Genomic DNA, 27,340 nt, shown 5'->3' with positions numbered 1-27,340 from the left:
TATTGCTATAAACTTCCCTCTTAGAACAGCTTTTGCTGCATCCCATAGGTTTTGGGTCGTCATGATTTCATTGTCCTTTGTTTCTAGGTATTTTTGATTTCGTCTTTGATTTCTTCAGTGACCTCCTGGTTATTTTGTTTAGCCTCCCTGTGTTTGTATTTTTTACAGTTTTTTTCCCTGTAATTGATATCTAGTCTCATAGTGTTGTTGTCAGAAAAGATACTTGATACGAACTCAATTTTCGTAAATTTACCAAGGCTTGATTTGTGACCCAAGATATGATCCTGGAGAATGGTCCATGAGCTCTTGAGAAGAAAGTGTACTCTGTTGTTTTTGGATACAATGTCCTATAAATATCAATTAAGTTCATCTTGTTTAAAGTGTCATTTAAAGCTTGTGTTTCCTTATTTATTTTCATTTTGGTTGATCTGTCCATTGGTGAAAGTGGGGTGTTGAAGTCCCCTACTATGATTGTGCTACTGTCGAATTCCCCTTTTATGGCTGTTAGTATTTGCGTCATGTACTGAAGTGCTCGTATGTTGGGTACATAAATATTTACAATTGTTATATCTTCTTCTTGGATCGATCCCTTGATCATTATGTAGTGTCCTTCTTTGTCTCTTGTAATAGTCTTTATTTTAAAGTCTATTTTCTCTGATATGAGAATTGCTATTCCACCTTTCTTTTGATTTCCATTTGCATGGAATATCTTTTTCTATCCCCTCCCTTTCAATCTCTATGTTTCCTCGGGTCTGATGGGGTCTCATGTAGACAGCATATATACGGGTCTTGTTTTTGTATCCATTCAGCCAGTCTGTGTCTTTTGGTTAGAGCATTTAATCCATTTACATTTAAGGTAATTATCGATATGTATGTTCCTATTACCATTTTCTTAATTGTTTTGGGTTTGTTTTTGTAGGTCTTCTCTTCTCTTGTGTTTCCTGCCTAGAGAAGTTCCTTTAGCGTCTGTTGTAAAGCTGGTTTGCTGGTGCTGAATTCTCTTAGCTTTAGCTTGTCTGTAAAGGTTTTAATTTCTCCATCGAATCTGAATGAGATCCTTGCTGGGTAGAGTAACCTTGGTTGTAGGTCTTTCCCTTTTATCACTTTAAATATGTCCTGCCACTCCCTTCTGGCTTGCAGAGTTTCTGCTGAAAGATCAGCTTTTAACCTTATGGGGATTCCCCGGTATGTTATTTGTTGCTTTTCCCTTGCTGCTTTTAATATTTTTTATGTTTAATTTTTGATAGTTTGATTAACATGTGTCTTGTCATGTTTCTCCTTGGAGTTATCCTGTATGGGACTCTCTGCACTTCCTGGACTTGATTGACTATTTCCTTTCCCATATTAGGGAAGTTTTCAACTAATCTCTTCAGATATTTTCTCAGTCCCTTTCTTTTTCTCTTCTTCTTCTGGGACCCCTATAATTCGAATGTTGGTGCATTTAATGTTGTCTCAGAGGTGTCTGAGACTGTCCTCCATTCTTTTCATTCTTTTCTCTTTATTGTGCTCTGCAGTAGTTACTTCCACTATTTTATCTTCTAGGTCACTTATCCGTTCTTCTGCCTCAGTTATTCTGCTATTGATTCCTTCTAGAGAATTTTTCATTTCATTTACTGTGTTGTTAATCATTGTTTGTTTGCTCTTTAGTTCTTCTAAGTCCTTGTTAAACGTTTCCTGTATTTTCTCCATTCTATTTCCAAGATTTTGGATCACCTTTACTATCATTACTCTGAATTCTTTTTCAGGTAGAATGCCTATTTCCTCTTCATTTGTTTGGTCTGGTGGGTTTTTACCTTGCTCCTTCATGTGCTGTGTATTTTTCTGTCTTCTCATTTTGCTTAACTTACTGTGTTTGGGGTCTCCTTTTTGCAGGCTGCAGGTTCGTAGTTCCTGTTGTTATTGGTGTCTGCCCCCAGTGGGTAAGGTTCGTTCAGTGGGTTGTTTTGGCTTCCTGGTGGAAGAGACTGGCGCCTGTGTTCTGGTGGTTGAGACTGTATCTTGTCTTTCTGGTGGGCAGGACCACATCCAGTGATGTGTTTTGTGATGTCTGTGAACTTATTATGACTTTAAGCAGCCTCTCTGATAATGGGTGGTGTTGTGTTCCTGTCTTGCTAGTTTTTTGGCATGGGGTGTCCAGCACTGGAGCTTGCTGGTCATTGGAGCTGTGTCTTAGCATTGAGATGGAGATCTCTGGGAGAGTTCTCACTGATTGATATTACAAGGGGCTGGGAGGTCTCTGGTGGTCCAATATCCTGTTCAGAGAGCTCAGGCCTGTCCAGTGTCAGGCCTGAGCTCTCTCACCTCAGAGGCTCAGGCCTGACACCCGGTCGGAGCACCAAGACCCTGTCAGCCACATGGCTTGATGAAGAATGCTGCAACACGATGATGGCATGAACGGAAGTCTCTATTTGTTTTCTATATGTCTTATGTCTCTGGTTTCCCCTCTATTCATTCATTACTGCTTTCTTTTGTCTTAAAGAGATATTTTGAAGTGTGCCATTTCAATTCCCTTGTTTCTTTTATATATATTTTTGAGTTGTTTTCTTAGTTTTTCTTGGGTATTACAAACAACATCTCAATTTATAACTATCTAGATTAAATTGATACTAAGAATTTCAATATTATACAAAATCTTTGCTCCATATAGCTCTATTCCTCTTCCCTTCCTATTATTGTCAAAAATTTCATCTTTATACATTATAAGCACATAAATATACCTTTATAATTATTGCTTTATGCAGTTGCCTTTTAAATCCAAATGAAAAAAAAGTCACAAAAATACATGTATACTGTCTTTTATATTTACCTATGTAGTTACCTTTACCATTGCTCTTTATTTGTTTGTGTGTATTTGAGTTACTGTGTAATCTTCTTTCATTTCAGCCTGAAGGATTCCCTTTAGATTTTCTTGTAGGGGATGTCTAAGAGCAATGAATTCTCTCAGTTTTTGTTTTTCTGGAACTATCTTTTTTTTTTTTTTTTTTTTTAAACATCTTTATTGAAGTATAATTGCTTTACAATGGTGTGCTAGCTTCTGCTTTACAACAAAGTGAATCAGTTACACATATACATATGTTGCCATATCTCTTCCCTCTTGCATCTCCCTCCCTCCCACCCTCCCTATCCCACCCCTCTAGGTGGTCACAAAGCACCGAGCTGATCTCCCTGTGCTATGCGGCTGCTTCCCACTAGTTATCTATTTTACATTTGGTAGTGTATATATGTCCATGACACTCTCTCACCCTGTCACATCTCACCCCTCCCCCTCCCCATATCCTCAAGTCCATTCTCTAGTAGGTCTGTGTCTTTATTCCCATCTTGCCACTAGGTTCTTCATGACCTCTTTTTTTTTTTTTTTTTTCCCTTAGATTCCATATATATGTGTTAGCATACTGTATTTGTTTTTCTCTTTCTGACTTACTTCACTCTGTATGACAGACTCTAACTCCATCCACCTCATTACAAACACCTCCATTTCATTTCTTTTTATGGCTGAGTAATATTCCATTGTATATATGTGCCACATCTTCTTTATCCATTCATCCGATGATGGACACCTAGGTTGCTTCCATGTCCTGGCTATTGTAAACAGAGCTGCAATGAATATTTTGGTACATGACTCTTTCTGAATTATGGTTTTCTCAGGGTATATGCCCAGTAGTGGGATTGCTGGGTCATATGGTAGTTCTATTTTTAGTTTTTTAAGGAACCTCCATACTGTTCTCCATAGTGGCTGTATCAATTTACATTCCCACCAACAGTGCAAGAGTGTTCCCTTTTCTCCACACCCTCTCCAGCATTTATTGTTTCTAGATTTTTTGATGATGGCCATTCTGACCGGTGTGAGATGATACCTCATTGTAGTTTTGATTTGCATTTCTCTAATGATTAAAGATGTTGAGCATTCTTTCATGTGTCTGTTGGCAATCTGTATCTCTTCTTTGGAGAAATGTCTATTTAGGTCTTCTGCCCATTTTTGGATTGGGTTGTTTGTTTTTTTGTTATTGAGCTGCATGAGCTGCTTGTAAATCTTGGAGATTAATCCTTTGTCCGTTGCTTCATTTGCAAATATTTTCTCCCATTCTGAGGGTTGTCTTTTGGTCTTGTTTATGGTTTCCTTTGCTGTGCAAAAGCTTTTAAGTTTCATTAGGTCCCATTTGTTTATTTGTGTTTTTATTTCCATTTCTCTAGGACCTGGGTCAAAAAGGATCTTGCTGTGACTTATGTCATACAGTGTTCTGCCTATGTTTTCCTCTAAGAGTTTGATAGTGTCTGGCCTTACACTTAGGTCTTTAATCCATTTTGAGTTTATTTTTGTGTATGGTGTTAGGGAGTGTTCTAATTTCATACTTTTACATGTACCTGTCCAATTTTCCCAGCACCACTTATTGAAGAGGCTGTCTTTTCTCCACTGTATATGCTTGCCTCCTTTATCAAAGATAAGGTGACCATATGTGCGTGGGCTTATCTCTGGGCTTTCTATCCTGTTCCATTGATCTATATTTCTGTTTTTGTGCCAGTACCAAACTGTCTTGATTACTGTAGCTTTGTAATATAGTCTGAAGTCAGGGAGCCTGATTCCTCCAGCTCCATTTTTCGTTCTCAAGATTGCTTTGGCTATTCGGGGTCTTTTGTGTTTCCATACAAATTGTGAAATTTTTTGTTCTCGTTCTGTGAAAAATGCCAGTGGTAGTTTGATAGGGATTGCATTGAATCTGTAGATTGCTTTGGGTAGCAGAGTCATTTTCACAATGTTTATTCTTCCAATCCAAGAACATGGTATATCTCTCCATCTATTTGTATCATCTTTAATTTCTTTCATCAGTGTCCTATAATTTTCTGCATACAGGTCTTTTGTCTCCTTAGGTAGGTTTATTCCTAGGTATTTTATTCTTTTTGTTGCAATGGTAAACGGGAGTGTTTTCTTAATTTCACTTTCAGATTTTTCATCATTAGTATACAGGAATGCAAGAGATTTCTGTGCATTAATTTTGTATCCTGCTACTTTACCAAATTCATTGATTAGCTCTAGTAGTTTTCTGGTAGCATCTTTTGGATTCTCTATGTATAGTATCATGTCATCTGCAAACAGTGACAGCTTTACTTCTTCTTTTCCGATTTGGATTCCTTTTATTTCTTTTTCGTCTCTGATTGCTGTGGCTAACACTTCCAAAACTATGTTGAATAATAGTGGTGAGAGTGGGCAACCTTGTCTTGTTCCTGATCTTAGTGGAAATGGTTTCAGTTTTTCACCATTGAGGACAATGTTGGCTGTGGGTTTGTCATATACGGCCTTTATTATGTTGAGGAAAGTTCCCTCTATGCCTACTTTCTGCAGGACTTTTATCATAAATGGGTGTTGAATTTTGTCGAAGGCTTTCTCTGCATCTATTGAGATGATCATATGGTTTTTCTCCTTCAATTTGTTAATATGATGTATCACGTTGATTGATTTGCGTATATTGAAGAATCCTTGCATTCCTGGGATAAACCCCACTTGATCATCGTGTATGATCCTTTTAATGTGCTGTTGGATTCTGTTTGCTAGTATTTTGTTGAGGATTTTTGCATCTATGTTCATCAGTGATATTGGCCTGTAGTTTTCTTTCTTTGTGACATCTTTGCCTGGTTTTGGTATCAGGGTGATGGTGGCCTCGTAGAATGAGTTGGGGAGTGTTCCTCCCTCTGCAATATTTTGGAAGAGTTTGAGAAGGATAGGTGTTAGCTCTTCTCTAAATGTTTGATAGAATTCGCCTGTGAAGCCATCTGGTCCTGGGCTTTTGTGTGTTGGAAGATTTTTAATCACAGTTTCAATTTCAGTGCTTGTGATTGGTCTGTTCATATTTTCTATTTCTTCCTGGTTCAGTCTCGGCAGGTTGTGCATTTCTAAGAATCTGTCCATTTCTTCCAGGTTGTCCATTTTATTAGCATAGAGTTGCTTGTAGTAATCTCTTATGATCATTTGTATTTCTGCAGTGTCAGTGGTTACTTCTCCTTTTTCATTTCTAATTCTATTAATTTGAGTCTTCTCCTTTTTTCTCTTGATGAGTCTGGCTAATGGTTTATCAATTTTGTTTATCTTCTCAAAGAACCAGCTTTTAGTTTCATTGATTTTTGCTATTGTTTCCTTCATTTCTTTTTCATTTATTTCTGATCTGATCTTTATGATTTCTTTCCTTCTGCTAGCTTTGGGGTTTTTTTGTTCTTCTTTCTCTAATTGCTTTAGGTGCAAGGTTAGGTTGTTTATTCGAGATGTTTCCTGTTTCTTGATGTAGGCTTGTATTGCTATAAACTTCCCTCTTAGAACTGCTTTTGCTGCATCCCATAGGTTTTGGATCGTCGTGTCTCCATTGTCATTTGTTTCTAGGTATTTTTTGATTTCCCCTTTGATTTCTTCAGTGATCACTTCGTTATTAAGTAGTGTATTGTGTAGCCTCCATGTGTTTGTATTTTTTACAGATCTTTTCCTGTAATTGATATCTAGTCTCATAGCGTTGTGGTCGGAAAAGATACTTGATACGATTTCAATTTTTTTAAATTTACCAAGGCTTGATTTGTGACCCAAGATATGATCTATCCTGGAGAATGTTCCATGAGCACTTGAGAAAAATGTGTATTCTGTTGTTTTTGGGTGGAATGTCCTATAAATATCAATTAAGTCCATCTTGTTTAATGTATCATTTAAAGCTTGTGTTTCCTTATTTATTTTCATTTTGGATGATCTGTCCATTGGTGAAAGTGGGGTGTTAAAGTCCCCTACTATGATTGTGTTACTGTTGATTTCCCCTTTTATGGCTGTTAGTATTTGCCTTATGTATTGAGGTGCTCCTATGTTGGGTGCATAAATATTTACAATTGTTATACCTTCCTCTTGGATCGATCCCTTGATCATTATATAGTGTCCGTCTTTGTCTCTTGTAATTGTCTTTATTTTAAAGTCTATTTTGTCTGATATGAGAATTGCTACTCCAGCTTTCTTTTGATTTCCATTTGCATGGAATATCTTTTTCCATCCCCTCACTTTCAGTCTGTATGTGTCTCTAGGTCTGAAGTGGGTCTCTTGTAGACAGCATATATATGGGTCTTGTTTTTGTATCCATTCAGCCAGTCTGTGTCTTTTGGTGGGAGCATTTAATCCATTTACATTTAAGGTAATTATCGATATGTATGTTCCTATTCCCATTTTCTTAAATGTTTTGGGTTTGTTATTGTAGGTGTTTTCCTTCTCTTGTGTTTCTTGCCTAGAGAAGTTCCTTTAGCATTTGTTGTAAAGCTGGTTTGGTGGTGCTGAACTCTCTCAGCTTTTGCTTGTCTGTAAAGGTTTTAATTTCTCCATCAAATCTGAATGAGATCCTTGCTGGGTAGAGTAATCTTGGTTGTAGGTTTTTCTCCTTCATCACTTTAAGTATATCCTGCCACTCCCTTCTGGCTTGCAGCGTTTCTGCTGAAAGATCAGCTGTTAACCTTATGGGGATGCCCTTGTGTGTTATCTGTTGTTTTTCCCTTGCTGCTTTTAATATGTTTTCTTTATATTTAATTTTTGATAGTTTGATTAATATGTGTCTTGGTGTGTTTCTCCTTGGATTTATCCTGTATGGGACTCTCTGTGCTTCCAGGACTTGATTAACTATTTCCTTTCCCATATTAGGGAAGTTTTCAACTATAATCTCTTCAAATATTTTCTCAGTCCCTTTCTTTTTCTCTTCTTCTTCTGGGACCCCTATAATTCGAATGTTGGTGCGTTTAATGTTGTCCCAGAGGTCTCTGAGACTGTCCTCAGTTCTTTTCATTCTTTTTTCTTTATTCTGGTCTGCAGTAGTTATTTCCACCATTTTATCTTCCAGGTCACTTATCCGTTCTTCTGCCTCAGTTATTCTGCTATTGATCCCATCTAGAGTATTTTTAATTTCATTTATTGTGCTTGTCATCGTTTCTTGGTTCCTCTTTAGTTCTTCTACGTCCTTGTTAAATGTTTCTTGCATTTTGTCTATTCTATTTCCAAGACTTTGGATCATCCTTACTATCATTATTCTGAATTCTTTTTCAGGTAGACTACCTATTTCCTCTTCATTTGTTAGGTCTGGTGTGTTTTGACCCTGCTCCTTCATCTGCTGTGTGTTTTTCTGTCTTCTCATTTTGCTTATCTTACTGTGTTTGGGGTCTGCTTTTCACAGGCTGCAGGTTCGTAGTTCCCGTTGTTTTTGGTATCTGTCCCCAGTGGCTAAGGTTGGTTCAGTGGGTTGTGTGGAACTATCTTGATTTTTTCATTTTAGAAGGATAATTTTACTGAATAAGTTTTTGTTGATGATATTTTTCTTTAAGCATTTTGAATATGTCATCTCACTGCCTTCTAGACTCCATAGTTTCTGATGAGAAATCAGCTATTAATCTTATTGGAGATCCCTCATATTTGATGAGTCTTTTCTCATTGCTTTCAAGATTCTCTCTTTGTCTTTGACAGTTTGATTATGATGTGTTTAGGTGTGGATCTCTCTGAGTTTACCCTACTTGATGTTTGTCGAGATTCTTGCATGTATAGACAGTTTTTATCAAATTTGGGAAGTTTTAAGCCATTATTTCTTCAAATAATATTTCTGCCCTTCTCTCTTTTCCTTCTCAGACTCTCATTATGCATGTGTTAGTATGCCTGATGGTGTCCCACAGGTCTCTGAGGCTCTGTTCATTTTTCTTCATTTTTTTTTCTCTCTCTTCCTCAGATTGGTTAATCTCAACTGACCTATTTTCAAGTTTGCTGATTATTTCCTCTGGCAGCTAAAATTTGATGTTGAGCCTCATTAGTAAATTTTTCATTACAGTTATTATGTTTTCCAACTTCAGAATTTCTATGTGGTTCTTTTTTTAAAAAAAAAAATTTCTATGTATTGATATTCTATACTTGGCGAAAACCATTCTCATACTTTGCTTTAGTTCTTTACACAAGGTTTCTCTCAGTTTTTTAAACATAACAGCTGACTTAAATTTCTTTGTCTATTTAAGTGCAAAGTCTGGGTTTCCTCTGGGGTAGTTTCTATTGATTGCTTCCTCCTTCCCCATCCCTGTTTATGGGTCATAATTTCCCTTTTTCCCCCCATGTCTCATAATTTTTTGTTGAAAACTGGACATTTCAAGTAGTATAATGTACAACTCTGGAATTAGATCCTTTCCCCAGGGCTTGTTATTGTTGCTTTGTTGTTGTTGCTGTTTATTCAGTGATTTCCCTGAACTATTTTTTTAAACTCTATATTTATTGTCATGAGTGGGCCTAACATGTTTGTTTGGTTGCTTAGAGGTTTGCTCATAACTGGGCAGATATTTTCTTAAGTACTTTACACTAATAGGTCTTTCAGCTTCTGCTGAGGGCTCCGTTTGTATATTGACATATTTTTTCAATGCTCTAGCAGGAAGTTTGTAATTCCACCTTAGCTTCACTCCCTGCTTGTGCAGAGCCTCTTGATCAGCAAGAGTGAAAGATCAGGGCTTTCCGAGTTCTTTTATGGGCATGCACACAGCCCTGCACTTGAGTATGGCTTTCCAGATTCCAGAGAGTAGGTCAGAGCTTTTCAAAGCCTTCTGTGGACTTCTTGTTCCCCTTCTTTTCCTTTTAACTCTTTTGTTCAGCCTCTTGTTTGTTATTGCCACTTCGACAGCTATAATGTTAAATAATTACCTCTGTTTGGGGAAAAGGCTGTTTTTAGGGAGTGAGCTCAGAGTCGGATCAAATAAAGACAACCCCTGTGAGTGGGTGTTTCCAGGGAATGGCCAGACAGCTCAAACACTGACAATATTTTGTGGAGCTCTAAATCTTTTCTTCTTCTTTCAGTGGCTGCTGGCTTGCTGGCTTTCACTGCTATTTTGCATGTGAGAGTGTTGATTTTCAAGGCTACCATGGAGCTGGGGGAGGGGAGGGGAATATGACAAGTGAAGTCACCACAATTCTTGCTGTTCTTCCCAAGATTCAGTCTTTTTTTTTTTTTTTTTTGTCTTTAAATAAACAATCCTCAGAATATTGTAATCCTTTGGTTAACTTCTAGACTTCTGAAAAAGTTAATTTTGACAATACTTCCAGGTTTCTAGTTGTTTTTAGGGAGAGTAGATTTTCAGAAGTCCTTACTCCACCCTTCTGGAAGTTTCTCAAATTGACTCTTCACCATTCCCCAGGCCCAGAGAACTCCACTGGACCTTGATGAGTTCTGAGGCTTCTCTGTGGTTTCAGGCACATTTTAGAGTAGGCACTGGTGGCTGGTTAAATTTTCAATTTTCCCAGTCTCCACAGGTCCTCATCAAAATGGATCCAAACTGTCAGATTGACTCTGTAATTTACTGAAAGCTGCTCTGGACAGAAAAAGATGGCCTATAACTTCCACAATTAAGACATACCATAGGTGAAGGAACCATATAGAAGAGCCAAAAAGAAAACCTATAAAAAGGAGATGCCCTGCCTTCTAGGAAGTTAATCTGGAGAAACAGCTGTGCTGAAGCATAGAGACTCAACATGAAAAATATAGCAATGACTCATACATGTATGTATGTATGTTAGCAAATAAAATTCTCATGGTTTTACATACCTATACTGCTCAGAATTTACTATAAGATTTGCCTCTTTCAACTGATTTCACACACTGAGTAGAGGACAAGGCACTCTCCCTTATGATGTTTCTTTGTGGTATTACTGATAAAGACAAGGACTTTTAAAGTCCTTTTCAGTAGGATTCCTAAGAATGCTTCTTACATTTCTCTATCTTCCCCCAAAGGAGTCAGGATCAGACTGGTATAGAAGAGTAGTCAAAAGCTTAGTCTAGCACACACACACATACACAGACACACCTTTCCCCAGAAAGACAGTAGGTCTTCTGGTCTAGGGAAACAGGTTTTAGTTCCTAAACCCAGGGACAGAGAAAGATTTCCCATGGGAGATAACAGACCCATTATTTGTCATCTTGTCTTCTTGAAACCCTCCAGCTGGGTGGATGTTCCCACCCCCACTTGTGGCACATTATAATCATAGAAGATAACAATTGTTACACCCACCTCCTTTTTGATGTTTTGAATAATCTTTCTAGTGTTGCCAAGGTACAATAGTGGCCAATATCAAGCGCTACTCTCTCTTTCATACATTGCCTAAAATCCGGCCTCCCTCATCACACTGCCCAATGTTCTCATGCTGGTGAGTGAGGAAATAAATGACAAATGTGCCAAGTCCAACAGAGGACAGGCAGAAGGTATTTTTGAACGCCAGCTTTCAATTCTATAAAACCACAGAATTACAAAATAGGTGCAGCTAAACTTACTTAGAGTTTTTTTTTCCAGTTGGGAACTAAGATATGTGTGTTTCTCAATAAGTAGCGATCAAGGTTGATCCTTCCTTAGTCTGTGTTTCAGGAGATTGGGCAAACAAGCGGCTATACAGTAGTGTCAGGCACTGAAGGTCTCCAAGTTGGATCTCTTTTCTGTTATGTCTCTTCGTTCAGTGGTAACTGTCATTGGTGCTAAAATTCCTTTGCCCCCATAGTTGTAACAATTAGAGTCTGGGGCCATGATAAAAATAAGGCCTCATCACAGCATCTTAGGAGAGTCTCATCATATCTGGTAGGACATATGATACTGGCACATGGATGCTGCCTAAAAAATTGGACATTCTGAATGCTATATAGGAAAAAAAGCACCCCCTTCTCCAACTGCAACATTTCACAGGCATCTCTCACTTTCAGCACCTTCCTTGCCACACAAGGATCTGCACAGGGTAAAGAGGGGGTGGGATAACATTATCGGGAGAGATGGGAGGGATAAACTGGCTTCAACAGCTTTCACAGCAACAAACATTTGTCACTGAGGTCTTTGTCCATCATCTTCTGGCTTCGAGCTCTCAGTATCCTATGACCTTAGATGTGACACTCTGGCACTTGTGTTCCGTCTCCAGCAAGTGGAAAGGCAAAGGCAAATCCTTCTAAGACAGAAGGGACTGCAGGCTGAACCCGGGTGATTGTGTTTAATGGGGAAATGTAAGGAGGCAGAGGAGTTTCTAACAGTGCTCCTCCCCAGCCCTCCAAAGACAAAGCTGTGCTTCAGCTGGGCTAGCTGTCCTTCCATCCTGTGGGGACATGAGGTAGAGTGGGGACAGACTGGAGATGGGAAGGATGGGAGAGAGAGAATGAATAAGAGGTAGCAGGAGATGAAGTTGGTCTGGTAGGGACAGGCCAGCACTGAATGCTTCTAACACCCACGGTGCCCATTACCTACCACATAAAGGATCCCCAGCAAATACACTCTGGTTTATAAGCTTGATCCCCAAATAAACAAGAATTTAAAGACAAGCAGGACTATGTTTTTCTGGAATGGATTGTAAAAAGAAGGTGAATAAATGAAAAGAGATTGAGAAGTGTGTTCTCAGATCCGCTGAGACAAGACAGCAACAGTCGTGCATGTGGCAGGACTGGTCACTGCCCCCCCGAGGAGTGGGTTTTCTTAGTCAAATTGACACTTACCTTTGGCACCCCTCATCCTCTCCCAGACCCACCTGGTACGTTCCCTGTGGCTTTGCGATGATAGACGTCCCATCCCCAAAGGTGGTGCAGCAGCTACTGTCCTCGCAGTTGGTGATGACAGTGGCGTAGTGTGAACTTTCAATCCGCATGCACTTCACCTGCCTGGTGATCCTCTGAGGACCTTCGTCTGTGGGCAAATGCAAGGGAAGCAGGTCTGATAGGATGCACACATGGGGAACATGCCTGCCGTCTGACTCTGACTGCACTCCTGCCTCCTGGCTACCTGGACTCGAAGTCAAGATTCAGCGCTGAGAACTCACTCCATGGGGCTGGAGTGCGGGCTACTCTCTATGTCAATGCAGTCATTCTTCCAGAATATCTCTTAATTTAGTGTGCTCTTTTGTTCTCACCATTCTTTTTTTTTGAGAAATTGAAAACATCCAGAAAAGCACAAAATATAATTTAACTATTCATGCTCACTAATCAAAATTAACACTTGTTAATATTTTGCCATATTTGCTTCATTTTTAATAGGTACATAAGAGAAAAAATACAGATAAAGTTGAAGTTTACCGCTCTCCTTATCTCTGGGTTTATTCCTTTTTCTCACAATCCATTTTTATACTTTTATATAAATGTATGTATCAAAAACAACATATAGTATTTTGTGTACTTTAAATTTGCATAAGTTATATATTACTCTATGTATCATTCTACACCTGAATTTTTAACTTAACAATGTTTTGAGACCTTTAGCCATCTTGATATATATGTGTGTATGTAAATAGGTGCATGTATGTGTGTACTTCATTCCTTTTAATTGCTATATAGTACTCCTTTGTAAGCATATACCACATTTTATTTTTCTATTCTGCTGTTGATGGACATTTGTTTTCCCAATATTTTAATATTAAACTTGGTGTTGCAAGTAGCACCCCTATACCTGTTTCCTTGTTCAAATGTATAAGAGTGTCTTTCTATATATACCCAGAAGTAGAGTTAGTGTATCATATGATATGCACATTTTCAATTTACCAGATATTTAAAAATTGCCCACCCAAGTGGCTCTTTTAATTTTCACTCTAACTAGCAGGGTGGAAAGGTTCCTCTTTTTCCAGTCACTTGCCCATTTGTTGCACTTAATTTGGCAATGAAGCATTTAAACAAACTCTGGAATTAAAGAAAAGTGAGTCGGAATAATTTTTATTTAAAAATCTTTTTTAAATTTAGCTTAGGAAGGGTGGTAGGCTTTTAGATAATATGAAAGACTCTGGTTCATTAGTAGCTGCCACTGGCTTTTCTCTTATATCACCTTTCTGATAATGAGAATTGTCAGAAAGAGTTGAAGGAGGACCTACCTGAGGTCACCTACGTATGCAAATTAGATTCCTTAAGGATCAAAGGAAACAGGTCTGAGATCTAATGTGCAGGACAGTTGAGTCATGATTATTAACTTTTAGTTGCTACCAATCCAGGCTGTAAGTTTTTAGTGGTAAAAATGGAAAAGGCACTATTACTATCCATCAGCCAACTAGAGCTGCTATCACTTCCACGTCAGCTGAGGATAAAGATCATAATAAAAGGCCTCATTTGGATTGCATGAGTATTCTTTCGTTGATGTGAATTCTTCAAAAAAATTATTTTTCTTATGTGTATTTTCAAAAATCAGTGAGGTTTCTACCTACCTTATTGTAAAGACATAGAATATTGTCATCTACTTGAAAAAGAATTTGAAAAAGAAGAGATACATGTATATGTATAACTGAATCACTCTGCTGTACGCCTGAAACTAACACAACATTGTTAATCAACTATACTCCAATATAAAAGAAAAATTTTAAAAAAAGAAAAAAAAAACTTACCTGTCTCTTGATCATCCGGAGAAATAATCTGATCTTCATAAACTTGATAAAAGGTTGTGATTCTGGTACCATCAGCATGATCCACTATCCGAGTACCATCTTGCTTTTCAATGATGATCACTTTGTCTTCTCGAGTTGTCATAACCTGAACATACAAAGGCAGAACACCATTAGTTGGTCAGGTGGTTAATCCCAAGTGTGCTTATTTTTACACCCCATTGATTACCATCAAAATCCTGGTTATTTAGAAGTAAAAGTTTTATCTCATCTACTTGATCTAATCTTTATAACAATCCTGGGAGGCAGGCAACGATATCCCCATTTTATGGATGAGGAAATTCAGGCTTAGAGAAGTTAAGAAACTTGCTGAAGGTCACTCAGCACGTGCCAGAGCTGATGCTGGACTAAGACTGTCTGACTTCAAAACTGGTGCTTCTTCCATGGTCGCACATTTGTGCGTAAAAAGTTAACGTCAGGACTGATCTGACCCAGGTATGTCCAGGAAAATGGTCCCAGGTCCTGCTCCCTTGGAAACTACAGGTTTAAGATAAGCAAGGGACCACTGGTGTCTGTAGTGAGGGTTCTGATGTGGTCTGGTCTCCCCTGAGGAAGCAATGCCAGAGCTTGGATTTTGTGTGTCGGTGCAGGGGGGGCAGCATGGGTGAAAGGGGTGCTAGACACAAAGGACCGCAGGGAGCAATGGGCAGAGTGGTGAGAGCAAGGTTAGGAGTGAGGGACCAAACTGGGAAGATTATTAAGGACACAGTCTTTATCCCAAGGCAGGCAACTCAGTAGTGAAAAGTTTTAAGTATGTGGACTAGAGTAAGAAACACAGAAAAAATTCATTTAGTCTTAGCAAGTACTTCAGTCTGAAAGAACACTCAGACCTTTGTATCCTGTAGCTAAATGGTTCACCAGAGAAGCTCTAAACCCCCAGCTGTGTATGTGTGTGTGAAGATGTGGCAGGCTTGGAGATGCATAGCCCAGATCTTCCTTCAAGACAGGATTTGCTCCCCAGCTGTGTGGAGTGAAGTTGGCAAACAGCCTCCAGATGTCAGCTCTTCCAGCATCTGCCTCAGCTGCAGAGAGATGCTTTGCCTGACTCACATTGTTCCAGGTGAACTGGGTCCAGTGACTGAGTGAGGAAGGGGTACACCGATATGGTTCCTGCTCCCAGACTTGGGACATTGGGACAGATGACACTGGCTTCTGAGCTCCTGCCAGCTAACCAAGGCTTTGTGGGGTCTGCATCACAGCTCAGCTTCTCCCTCTGTCCAATCCTGCTTTCTCCCCATTCCTTTCACAAATGGTGTCCCTTATAAACATCTTGTACCACAAACTTCATTCCTGTGTTTGCTTCTGGAGACCCCAACTGTCAACAATGTATTAAAATTATATAATGCATATTTTTAAATCATTGAGTGTTTTCTAACTTATACTGTCCTAACTGTAAGGGACACAATTTGCACTGAAGTGTCCAGATGGATATGAGAGTGAGTTTGCGAGCTATATTTTGACTCAAGTGTCTAGGGCTTTTGGGAGTAGGTCATAATTACATTTTAATCTTTTTATAGTAGGCAGAAATCACTATAAGAGAGAAGTGCACACTGATCATTATCTTAAGTTCTTATCTTTGGCACTCTCAGCCAGTGGTAGATATAGATATGTATATCTGTCTATCTCTCTATATCTATCTATCTATCTATCTATCTATCTATCTATCGAATGTGTATAACGAGAAATACTGCTGTAGAATGTAGTGACTGAGAGCATGGACTCTGCAGTTAAGCTGTCTGAGTTCAAATTCTGGTTCCACAGCTGGCTGGGTGATTTAGGCAAGTTGCTTACCTTCTCTGGGCCCTAGTTTCCTTATCTGCAAAATGGAGCCAACACTAGTATTCCTCAGAGATGTTATATGGATTAAATGAGATAATGCTGGTAAAGTAATTCACACTTAATTGGTCATCAAGTTAGCAATGATAAATACTAGCTCTTTAACTCGTTTATTTATTTTGGCTGTGCTGCATAGCTTGTGGGATCTTAGTTTCTCAACCAGGGATCGAACTTGGGTCCTTGGCAGTGAAAGTGCAGAGTCCTAACCACTGGACCGCCAGGGAATTCCCTATCTAGTTTAGATATTCACAAATTATTATTTAGAATTATTCCAACTTTTATAACACCACATAACATTGACATTTTCTGATCACCATAGGGTAAGATAATCATTATTTTTAGTGGTGGCAAGAACACAATAGAAAGAATATTTACTGAACACCTGATGGTGCTAAATCTGGTATTAATCTTTTCAACTATTTTAGGTAATGATTATTATTTCCATTTTAGGAGTAAAGAAACCTAGATTAGAAACATCCAAAGTCATATATCTAGTAAGAAGTGTGACTTGGGGTTCAAACCCATGACTGCCTCACAGCAAGGTCAGTGCCACTCCTCTAAAATGTGATACTTCGTGTCAGATATCATGAAAACACACATCCATTCTCAATTTTGTTTCACATGATCATTGCCCCTTATTTGCATAATGGTTAAGCATATGAGACCTAGAATACAACCTGGGGGTCCACATTCTGAATCTACCACCTGCTGTGTGATCTTGGAAAAATTATTTAGCCTGTCTGTAGCTTAGTTGTCTCATATGTAAAATGGAAACAACAATAGTTTGTTGTGAGAATTAAACAAGTTAGGATGTGGAAAACACCAAGAACAGGGCCTGGCACACAGTGAGCGCTCAATAAATATTATTACTATTGTTGTGATTGCGATTTCACTGTTGGGTGTCTATGCTTGAATCCAGGCTCCTGGATCTTGGTTTGTGCTTCCATAATGGTGCTAGGTATCAGTAAAGGAAATTGAGTGTCATTAACTAAGAAATATTAATCAAATTTGCATATTAAGCCAAATAATCTGTATCAGGGATGAATTAAAGTGAGTCATTTGAAGTGACCAATAAAAAACCATCCTGAGATGATATGTATCTTGAGTCTCACAACAAAGAACTAGCAAACAATGTAAGAGATTATGAAATTATTTCAGAAGTAGGCTGAAGAAGAAAGGAAAACGCATTTGGTTAGATAATGGAATTTATCTCAATAGCAAGCAGACATTTTGCTTTCGACTATCAGCATGTGGTTGTAAACAAGTGCTGGAAGTCCAGAAACCAGAAACAAGGCATGCAGGAAATTCTTTGTCTTGTTAGATTTAGAGGGTGCTGCGAAGCTCCACATAAGATATTAGAGGAATAGCTGAGGAATGGAAAGAGCCCAGTTTTTAGTCCCAACGACTGGTTCTAAACCTGGCTCCAGCACTTCCTGGTCACATTACTTAACTTGCTGAGGCCCAGCTTCCTCATCTGTATAATATACACTGGTATGAGGCCTGAATGAGAGAATGTATGCAAACCCCCTAACAGAAAGCCTATAGAAAATGCTATTGTGCATCCCAGGGGTTTCAATTTCACATCCACTTGACAGATAAACAAAACTGTTATTTACTATACCACTCATTTGTCACTTTTTCTTAAGTTATAAATAAAATTTTTTATAGTTGCTTTGTGGTGGTGTTGAATTTTTGAGTTATTTAATGTGGGCATCTCATTAAATATACCATAAATTATTTGAAGTCAAGGATCATGAACAAATTTCTATAATTCATGTCAGGTACACACAAAAAGTAGGAATAAATCAGAGCCCCTCACTTCTAGAAGATAAGACATATAAACAAATACATTCAACATAAAGAAATATAGGATATCATTAATCATATGTCTTAAAAGTGGAATAGAAAATTCATGATTTGTCTCTCACTTCAAGAATTAGTATTTCATGATACACTATGCTGGTCAAATGAACCACACAATATTTTTAGATTTGGAAAGATGGATCCATCCATTCATCCATACATCCACTACTTAACAAATAGTTATTGAAAATTTATTATTTGACAGGTATTCCTCCATGTGTTGTTTCAGAACCCTAACGATTTGGAAAAATTTGTAATATATAATAGTTTGCCATACCGTTCCATTGACAGGATCTGTGGTTTTAAAGGATAAAAATGGGGCCAAGTCTGCTATTCTTTCTAATCCTTTGGTGCCAATCCGATTTCCTTGAGGTGTAGTTGTAAACCAGGTGCCTAAGTGAACTTCCACAGGAGTTACTGTTTGAATTGTTTCTGGGGGAGGTTCATGGCTTTCATTTTTATGTGCCATTGATGACTGATTTTTCTGACTTTTTCCTGTGGAAGTTCAAGTAAAATCAAATACAACAAATCAATTATACTCCAACAAAAATTTTAAAAATTTAAAAAAAATTTTAAAAAATCAAATGCAACAATATAACTATAATATCACTTATATAGAATTCTTCATTAAGTTTTAATACAGTGTAGGTTACCTCAGACACATAGAAATTCTAAGTGGTATTCATCAATTATATTATTTCTCAAGAAGCAAAAATTTCAGGTTATAAATATCTTAATCTTGGCACTTGAACCTTGGCTGGATTCCCATCACCTCCCACAAACATACACGTGCATACACAGCTCACTCTCCATGGCACAATACCCATTCTTGTCAATTTCTGTACACTTTTAGGTCTTCCTTACATCTCCCTAGATTCCAGATTTGGGGTCCTGTACCCTGGTTTTCAAAGCCTCCATTTTCTCTTGGGTATCTCTGAAATTTTCTGATTCCTTTTTTTGACTTATTATATTCTAGTATAATAGAGTATAATTTTAACTCTTCATTCCTCTGATTTTGTCATTTTTTTCAGTAACAGGAAACGTCTTTCTTCAGCTCTGGATCTGGAGAACATTACCAATCAAGCATATCCTTGGCCTCTCATATGGAGAGGATTTGTACAGTTTAATTACTACATGGATAATCATCTGATACACATCCCCCTGTCAACCCCTCCCCACCCCCATTCAATTAGAACAGGAAGATAGAACTGAAGAAACCCTCATGGAACCCTGTAAATATTATCTCAATCCCTCTATCAAGGTAGATTTACTCCATTTGTATGAATAATAACGAGTAATCTGTAGGCAAAATTTGCCAGTGTTGCCAAGCCTCGATGATGAAGTAAACTCAGACTAAGAAAAAAATTGCAAAAAATATAGTAAAAGATTGTTGCCTCCAGGAAGATCCTTTAGATTCAGACCATGAAATGTGCATTGGGGCATGGATCTTGGTGTAAGATGCAGACTCAACTAATTGTGGGAACCAAAGAAGACAGATATATTTAGCTAAGCCTTTCCATTGCCCTAAGGTTTAATTTGGACCTATTTGTATTTCCAGAGCATTAAAAGAGAACTGAAAGATAGACCTGTAGAAATTATTTAGAATGAAGCTTAGAGAGCCAATGTGATAGAAGTAATGAAAGAGAGGTAAAAGCTCTCTAATACACATTTAATTGGAATTCTAGAAGAAGAAGAGAAAGAAATGGATCATAAACAATATTTGAAAAGATAATATTGAGAAAGTTCCACAAGGAATGAAAGATACTAATTTACAGATTCAAGAAGCCCAATGTATTCTCACTTGGATAAATAAAAAGAAATCCATACCTAGTTAAATCATATTGATATTATAATAAAAAAGAAAATATTTTAAAGGCAGTTAGATTGTCTAACAACAATTAGACTTACAGCCAACTTTTCAACAGCAACAGTGGAAGCAAGAAAAATATGAAGAATTATTGTCCACATACTGAGAGAAAATACCTGTCAATCTAGAATTCTACACCCAGTGAAATTATTTTTCAAGAATGAGGACAACATAAAGACATTTTCAGAAAATATCTGTTATGCAATAAATAGCTTAAAACTTCCAGTTAAAACACAAAAATGTCTAATTTTTAAAACATACACCTATATGCTGCTCACAAGACACACTTTTAAACACAAACCATAGAAAGTAAAATAAAGTGTGGAAAAAGTTATACTGGAAAAGTATTAAACAATAGCTGATGTAGCTATAATAATATAAGCAAAATCAACATTAGAGTAAAAACGAATCCTAGAATAAAAAGTCATTGTGTGCTGATAAAAAGTTAGATTCCCCATGAAGATAAAACAATTCTAAATTTGTAAGTATCTAAACTCATATCCTCAAAATATATAAAGGCAAATCTGAGAACTATAAAAAAGACAAAATTATTTCAGAAAAAAGAAATATGGATTAAACTATAAGGAGAGAAGAGGCTATTCTACCCTTTCAGGAAATTTAAACATACTTCTGCTGAATAAGTTGACATTGTACATTAAAAAGTCCATAAGGATATAGAATAAGAAATGTCAAAGTTTGAATGTGAGGCAAATATGGCCTACTGTCTGTTTTTGTACAGTCTGTGAAGTAATAATTCTTTGTACATTTCTACATAATTAAAAAATCAAAAGAATAATATTTTGTTATGTATGAAAATTATATTAAAGTCAAATTTTAGTGACCATATAAAAGTTTTATTGGAACACAACACAGCATGCTCATTTGATTATGTATTTTCTAAGGCTACTTTTACACTACAATAGCAGAGTTAGTAGTTGTGATGGAGACCATATGGCTCCCAGTGTCTAAAATATTTACTATCTTGCCCTTTACAGAGAAATTTGCTGAACCTGGATATAAATTGGACAACACAACTAACAAATTTGATCTAACAGATATAAAGAGAACTCTGTAACCTGCTGTATAAATATATATATATATAAATAATTAAATTAAATTAAATTAAAAAAGAGAACTCTGTACTCAATAGCTGCAGGATATATGCAGTTTTCAACTTTTCAAACACAGACAGAATTTTTTAAAAAACTTGACCATATCCATTCCTCTGTCAATGGACATTTAGGTTGCTTCCATGTCCTGGCTATTGTAAACAGTGCTGCAATGAACATTGGGTACATGTATCTTTTTGAATTATGATTTTCTCCAGATATATGCCCAGGAGTGGGATTGCTACTTCATATGATAGTTCTATTTTTACTTTTTTAAGGAACCTCCATACTGTTCTCCATAGTGGTTTTACCAATTTACATTCCCACTGACAATGTAGGAGGGTTCCCTTTTCTCCACACCTTCTCCAGCATGCATTGTTTGTAGACTTTTTGATGATGGCCATTCTGACCAGTGTGAAGATGTCATACATGTATACCATGGAATATTACTTAGCCATAAAAAAGAATGAAATAATGCCATTTGCAGCAACATGGATGGACCTAGAGATTATCATACTAAGTGAAGTAAGTCAAAAACAAATATCATATGATATCACATATGAAAAGATGCTCAACATTCCTAATCATCAGAGAAATGCAAATCAACCACAGTGATGTACTACCTCACACCTCTCAGAATGGCTATCATCAAACAGAACACAAATAACAAATGTTGGAGAGGATGTGGAGAAAAAGGAACACTTGTACACTGTTGGTGGGAATGTAAATTGGTGCAGTTACTGTGGAAAATGTTATGGAGGTTTCTCAAAAAACTAAAAATAGAACTACCATATGACCTAGTATATCATTTCACTAAATTTTGAGTTATCAAAAAAAGAATTCACTTTGCCTCTATACAATGTTACTGGGTACCGTGGTGAGATGTGTGAATCTGAGAGAAAAAGACTAAATCTTAGTCTCACAGATCATTAAAGGCATATGAGAAATTGAGAAAAATTTGTAATGCCTGAGAGACAGTGTAATTTAGGGGTTAGTTGCCCAGACTCAAATCCGAGCTTTACCACTTACTAGCTGAGAGACTTCAAGGAAGTTAGTTAACCTCTTTGTGTCTCAATTTTCTCATCTGTAAATTGAGATTATTAAGATACACACCTCACAGAGTTGTTGTGAGTATTCACTGATTTAATATTTTGAAGTATCTAGAATTGTGCCTGGTACACAAGCACACGTTTCCTATACATAAAGATCTCTTAAAATGAAAATGATGAACATCCCACAGTAAACCAAGGAAAGATGTGAATAGAAAATTAACAAAAAGAAAAAAAAAAGCAACAAACATCTTTAAATGTTTAATCTCATCAGTAATCAATGAAATGCAAATTAATATAATAATAAGGTGCATTAATTGTCTATCAGACTGAGTAACATGAAAAGAATGACAATACCCGGCATTGGCAAGGGTATGAGGAAGCAGACATTTTCATACTGTGCTGGAGGTAGGGGTATAAATTGCAAGTGTCTTGGAGGGGAGCAAGTCTGTAATTTAGATTATGGCAGACATGGTTGATTGCTTACACAACTCTTCTCCACCTTCCTTTTTCCTTACTAGTAGTACTCATCTCCTGAGAAAAAAGCCAAAAGTTTCAGATGCTGTTTTCCCAGCCTAGGTCCCCAACCAGGTCTAGTCAATGACATATAAGAGGAGACCCACTTGGGGTGGGGGAAACTGGTGTAATCTGGGGCTATTTTCCTCCCTGATAAAGAGAGACACTTGAAAGCTCTTGTGTTCACCCTCTTTCCTTTCTGCTTTGGAAGTTATGACATGAGGCCCTCGTGCCTGGAGCTGATGTGGCCCTCTTGCGATTTCGGGGAAAAGAGTAGGACAGAGAAGCCTACACAGAGACTTGATGTCACTGATCACTCACCTAACCCTAAAAGAGTAGTGTAGGCATTAGAGCTAATGTCGTGTCAGAGTACATGATGACGTAGGAAAATGTTTGCTATTTATTACATAGAGATAAAAGCAATTCATGAAACAATGTGTAATGCTGTGATTCCCACTGAAATTTGCATGTATTCAATGAAAAGATAAGTGTAATAATAATAATATTGAGCATTTATTAAGCCCTTGGATTTATTAAATCCATTATAAATTGAGAGGCTTCGGTTATTACCTTTCTTTGTGATGACAGTCTCTGATGGTGCTGTTTCTGATTTTTGCTGAGAAACCGTGTCCATCAAGTCCCCGCTGTGAGGGCTTGCTGGCGTGTCAGCAGGAAGACCAACAGGCCCTGAATCGGGACTACTGCTCACAGTACCATCTGCGAAGAGAATCTGAAGAAAAAGCAAAAAATTTCAGCATTCTCAGAAACGAGGAAGAGACTGGTTAACAATACTGTGTGTCAAACTGAAATAGGTTAAAAATAACTCAAAGAAATGCTATTTGCCAACATCCAGACTCAGCAGCATAAAGCATGTTATAGAAGGGTAGATTTGGAGCTCAGAGACAACAGATTAATAACCAGCACAATAATATTACTTTGTTTTCCATTTACTTTCTATTTTGTTTCATTTCCTATCTTTTATCAGATTGACTTGTTTTACATTTTCCCATTCTTCAACCTTCCCCTATGTAATTGGGAAATTATTTACCCTATTTCAATTTTTCTAATGACTACATTTAAAACTTTATCACGTATTTAAACGTTTAGTTTCTATCAATATCTATCTAGTATGTATAGTATGTATAGCATCTAAGGCAGTGTTTTTTCTTCCAACTATATTATTCTTTGTCATTTTCAAATGAGTTGTTTCTCTTCCCTGTCATAGTACTGTTCCTCACCTTTAGCTTGTTTGCATTTTACTTTGCAGCAGGAAAGAGTAATTTATCTAACATATTCTTTTACCTGTGTGGATCCATCCAACAGGTATTTGACAACAGTGCCTTGACTGGTGATAACTCTTGATGCCTCCTGCTCCAGAGGTGGCATCACTGTTTTACAGAATTCATAGTGCTTCACCTTCTGGGGGTAGCTCTGTCGGACCATGATGTCCCAAGTGGGTTCCTCGTCTATAACATATTGATCTTAAAAAGAAAAAAGAGCTTACTGAGAACTGTGCCACTCTGTATGGCTGGGATCTTATCTTCCTGCTTAATTGTTTTCATTCTTTTGTCTACATCTGGTTACTAGGGCAGTTTTCATGTCATGACAGATGGCCCAGAGTACTGGTTCTTTGCTGCCTTTCTTATAGTCGCATGTGGTAAATAAGGTCATTTACAAGTACTTAATACATACTTTCTCCATGTATAAGCCAGTGTTTCTAATGATGTCCAGAACATTTCAGGGCAAAATTAGGAAGGGAGAGAGTTATTCTGTCTTAGATGTTGCCTTTTCTCCCCATTGGTATTTTTCTCTCACCCTGGATGCACAATGTTCCCCTGGGGTCCCCCAGTTCCCGGGAGCCCCAGGGGAAGTCCCTCAGTCAGGCTTGCCCTTCTTAAATCATTTATCATCTTTCAAAGTTAACACGACCCTCTCATCTCTAACCAAGTCCAGATTTTTCTCAGAGTTCTACTCTTAGCTGGCAATCAAGGAAAAAACACCTAATAAATTCCTCCAAAAGAAAGTATTATTATTGAGAATTTCTGGTACACAGCAGCTACTCAGATTTCGCTAACTGAATAATTTCCTCTTCTCCATTTAAAAAGTGGTTTAAAAACATAAAATCCAATGTCTGTCAGTGATGGAGTCTATTAAAAAATCACAGTCTATTCATTTGATGTTATCTAGATTTTAAAAGAAGTACATTTGATAAATGTGTATCACCTTGAATATCCAACTTAGAGATTGAATAAAAAGGCTATTTGCAGAAAAATATTTACAATAAAATATAATTTATGTAAATTTTGCATTATCTACAACTTAACATTACTTGTTATTATGAAGGCATACACATAGCACATTTGTATAAACCTATTTGCACAAAAATCTAAGTCTTGTTAGTGTTCACTATAGGAGAAAGAGAAGGAATAGACTGTAGAGGGAAATTTGGGGTTACAGCTGTGTCTGTAATTTTAAAAGTATATTTTGATTAAAGTATGACAAAAAGAAATCTTTATTTTGTCTGGCCAGCACATCAGTACTTGTTATATTATGTATTATATTTTTCTGTATTAAAATTTAAAATAAAATGGCATTGGTTCAGGAGGGAAAAAAGTGGTTTATTAACATGAAATGATGGTATTTCAAGGACTATATCAGGCTGGTGGGAAAATATTTTGGAATAAGCACCCTTCATGGTACCCTTCAAGTCACAAAAGTAATAATAAAATAATAAACATTTGTTGAGATATTTCTATATGTTAAATGCTTTGTGTATGTATTTTACTCAGCCCACCTCAACAACCCTTAAAGGTAGACACTTTCATTTTCCAGAGTTTTCCGATGAATAAATGGAGGCTAACTTCTCCAAGGTCACACAGCTGGTAAGAGCAGAGCTGAGATTTGAACCAAGTCTCTGTGCTTAACTATTTTCTTATGCTGTAAAAACAACCACTGCTACCATGACCAAAAAACAAAAGCAAAAACCTAACATTGGAATAATATTTTCCAAATTAGAAAGTATTTTCTCATTTAATATTTATAGCAACTCTGTTTAGTAGATGACATTATTTTATAAATGAAGAAATTCAGGTGGGGAAGGGTTATGACTTGTCCAAGCTCACCCTGGCAAGAACTCAAATCTAGGCTCTTTCTTCTTACACCCTGTGGCCTTCCCTCCCTTGCCCAAGGCGGACCCTATGAAGATAGTGCTACTTTGATATTGTAATTATATTCAGACTTGAATTAGGATAATCACAATATATGGAGGGTTTTAAAAAGATTATTTGTTACAGAGTTATTATTATTATTATTTTTTAAAGGATCCAACAGCATTTTAAAAAATAAATTTATTTATTTATTTTTGGCTGCGTTGTGTCTTTGTTGCTGTGCACGGGCTTTCTCTGGTTGCAGCGAGCAGGGGCTACTCTGTTGCCGTGCGCGGGCTTCTCATTGCGGTGGCTTCTCTTGTTGCGGAGCACAGGCTCTAGAGCTCAGGGTCAGTAGCTGTGGCTCACGGGCTTAGTTGGTACGCGGCATGTGGGATCTTCCCGGACCAAGGATTGAACCCGTGTCCCCTGCATTGGCAGGTGGATTCTTAACCACTGCACCACCAGGGAAGTCCCCAGGCAGAGTTATTATTAACCACATTGTCTATCCTGACATAAAGTTGAAAACATCAGACTAGGAAATGAAACTAATGGAAAAGACCGGTGAAACAAGTATTAAGCTGTGGTTTGCTAACAGAATCAAGAAAACAAGCAAGGAAACAAATATGTCCTTAAACTTAAAAAGAATATCCTTCTCAGTTCCCTCATAGCATCTTTGACTTTGGAAGACTGTCAGTGGCCTTCAGTCTTAGCACACACAGTTGGTCCCATCATGGAAAACCTGGATCACTAGGAATCCATGGAAATAGAAACAAGGGTTCATGGTCTATTTTTAATAATTCAGAAAGCCCAGTGAAAAGAAAAATTGAGATGAAATAGATCGACTACAACATTAAGTTTCTTCTCATTTGGCTGGCAAGTGAATACAACATTGAATTATTTTTCAATAAGCATACTCTTTTTCTTTGATACACTTTTTAAATATGGGGTACATAAGGAAATTAAAATAAAGAGTATATTTGGTTGTGAAAATAGGATTCACTGATATAATGTAACATTTATCAGATGAAGAAACATGGTCCAAAGACAGTAAGTTACTGAAAGGGCCATACAGTTAATTAGAACTCAAGTCCCAGCTCTGTGCTTGCTTTGTTGTCTCTCCTACTTCTACTGCAATAGGGGGTCTTCATTTAAGTGATGTTCAAATCAATCACCAATGTGGATGCCCCGCTGCATCAGGTTAATTAAAGGAGTCCTGTTGTACTTACTTATTCATCTTAATAGGTTAGGAGCCACGTACAGAATCAACAGAAGTAAGAGACCCTATAAAAGTATATACTGATACCTGGGAATGAGACTGGTTTTCTTCATCCATTTAACCTGCACTTATCTTTACCTACTCTGTGCTCACTGTCCTTTGTTTTGATCAGACCAGCAAAGTTCTGTTCCTGTGGCCCTTTGTAGAGGAAGGACACAGGACCACACAGTAGTTATTAAGAGCATTGGCTTTGCCACCACTGGACCAAGAATGGCATTTTATCTCTGCCACTTAGGAACTGAGTGACCTGGGGTAAGTTACTGAACCCTCTGAT

The 27,340-nt window shown here is 37.4% G+C and overlaps 1 protein-coding gene across 1 annotated transcript in view; it reads right to left on the bottom strand.

Moving 5' to 3' along the window:
• Positions 1-27,340, bottom strand: part of SPAG17 (sperm associated antigen 17) — a 225,414-nt gene that overhangs the window by 57,001 nt on the left and 141,073 nt on the right. The window contains exons 27-31 of the mRNA XM_061186106.1: positions 23,944-24,122; positions 23,212-23,371; positions 18,378-18,595; positions 14,345-14,489; positions 12,515-12,669 (exon numbers count right to left, since the gene is read on the bottom strand). Coding sequence (XP_061042089.1) covers positions 12,515-12,669; positions 14,345-14,489; positions 18,378-18,595; positions 23,212-23,371; positions 23,944-24,122 — 857 coding nt within the window. The remainder of the gene's footprint in view (positions 1-12,514; positions 12,670-14,344; positions 14,490-18,377; positions 18,596-23,211; positions 23,372-23,943; positions 24,123-27,340) is intronic.

This window comes from Eubalaena glacialis, chromosome 3 (genome assembly GCF_028564815.1).
Source record: "Eubalaena glacialis isolate mEubGla1 chromosome 3, mEubGla1.1.hap2.+ XY, whole genome shotgun sequence".
NCBI lineage: Eukaryota > Metazoa > Chordata > Mammalia > Artiodactyla > Balaenidae > Eubalaena > Eubalaena glacialis.
The sequence above is the reverse complement of the archived record's forward strand: the minus strand, read 5'-3'. Positions and strand labels throughout refer to the sequence as shown.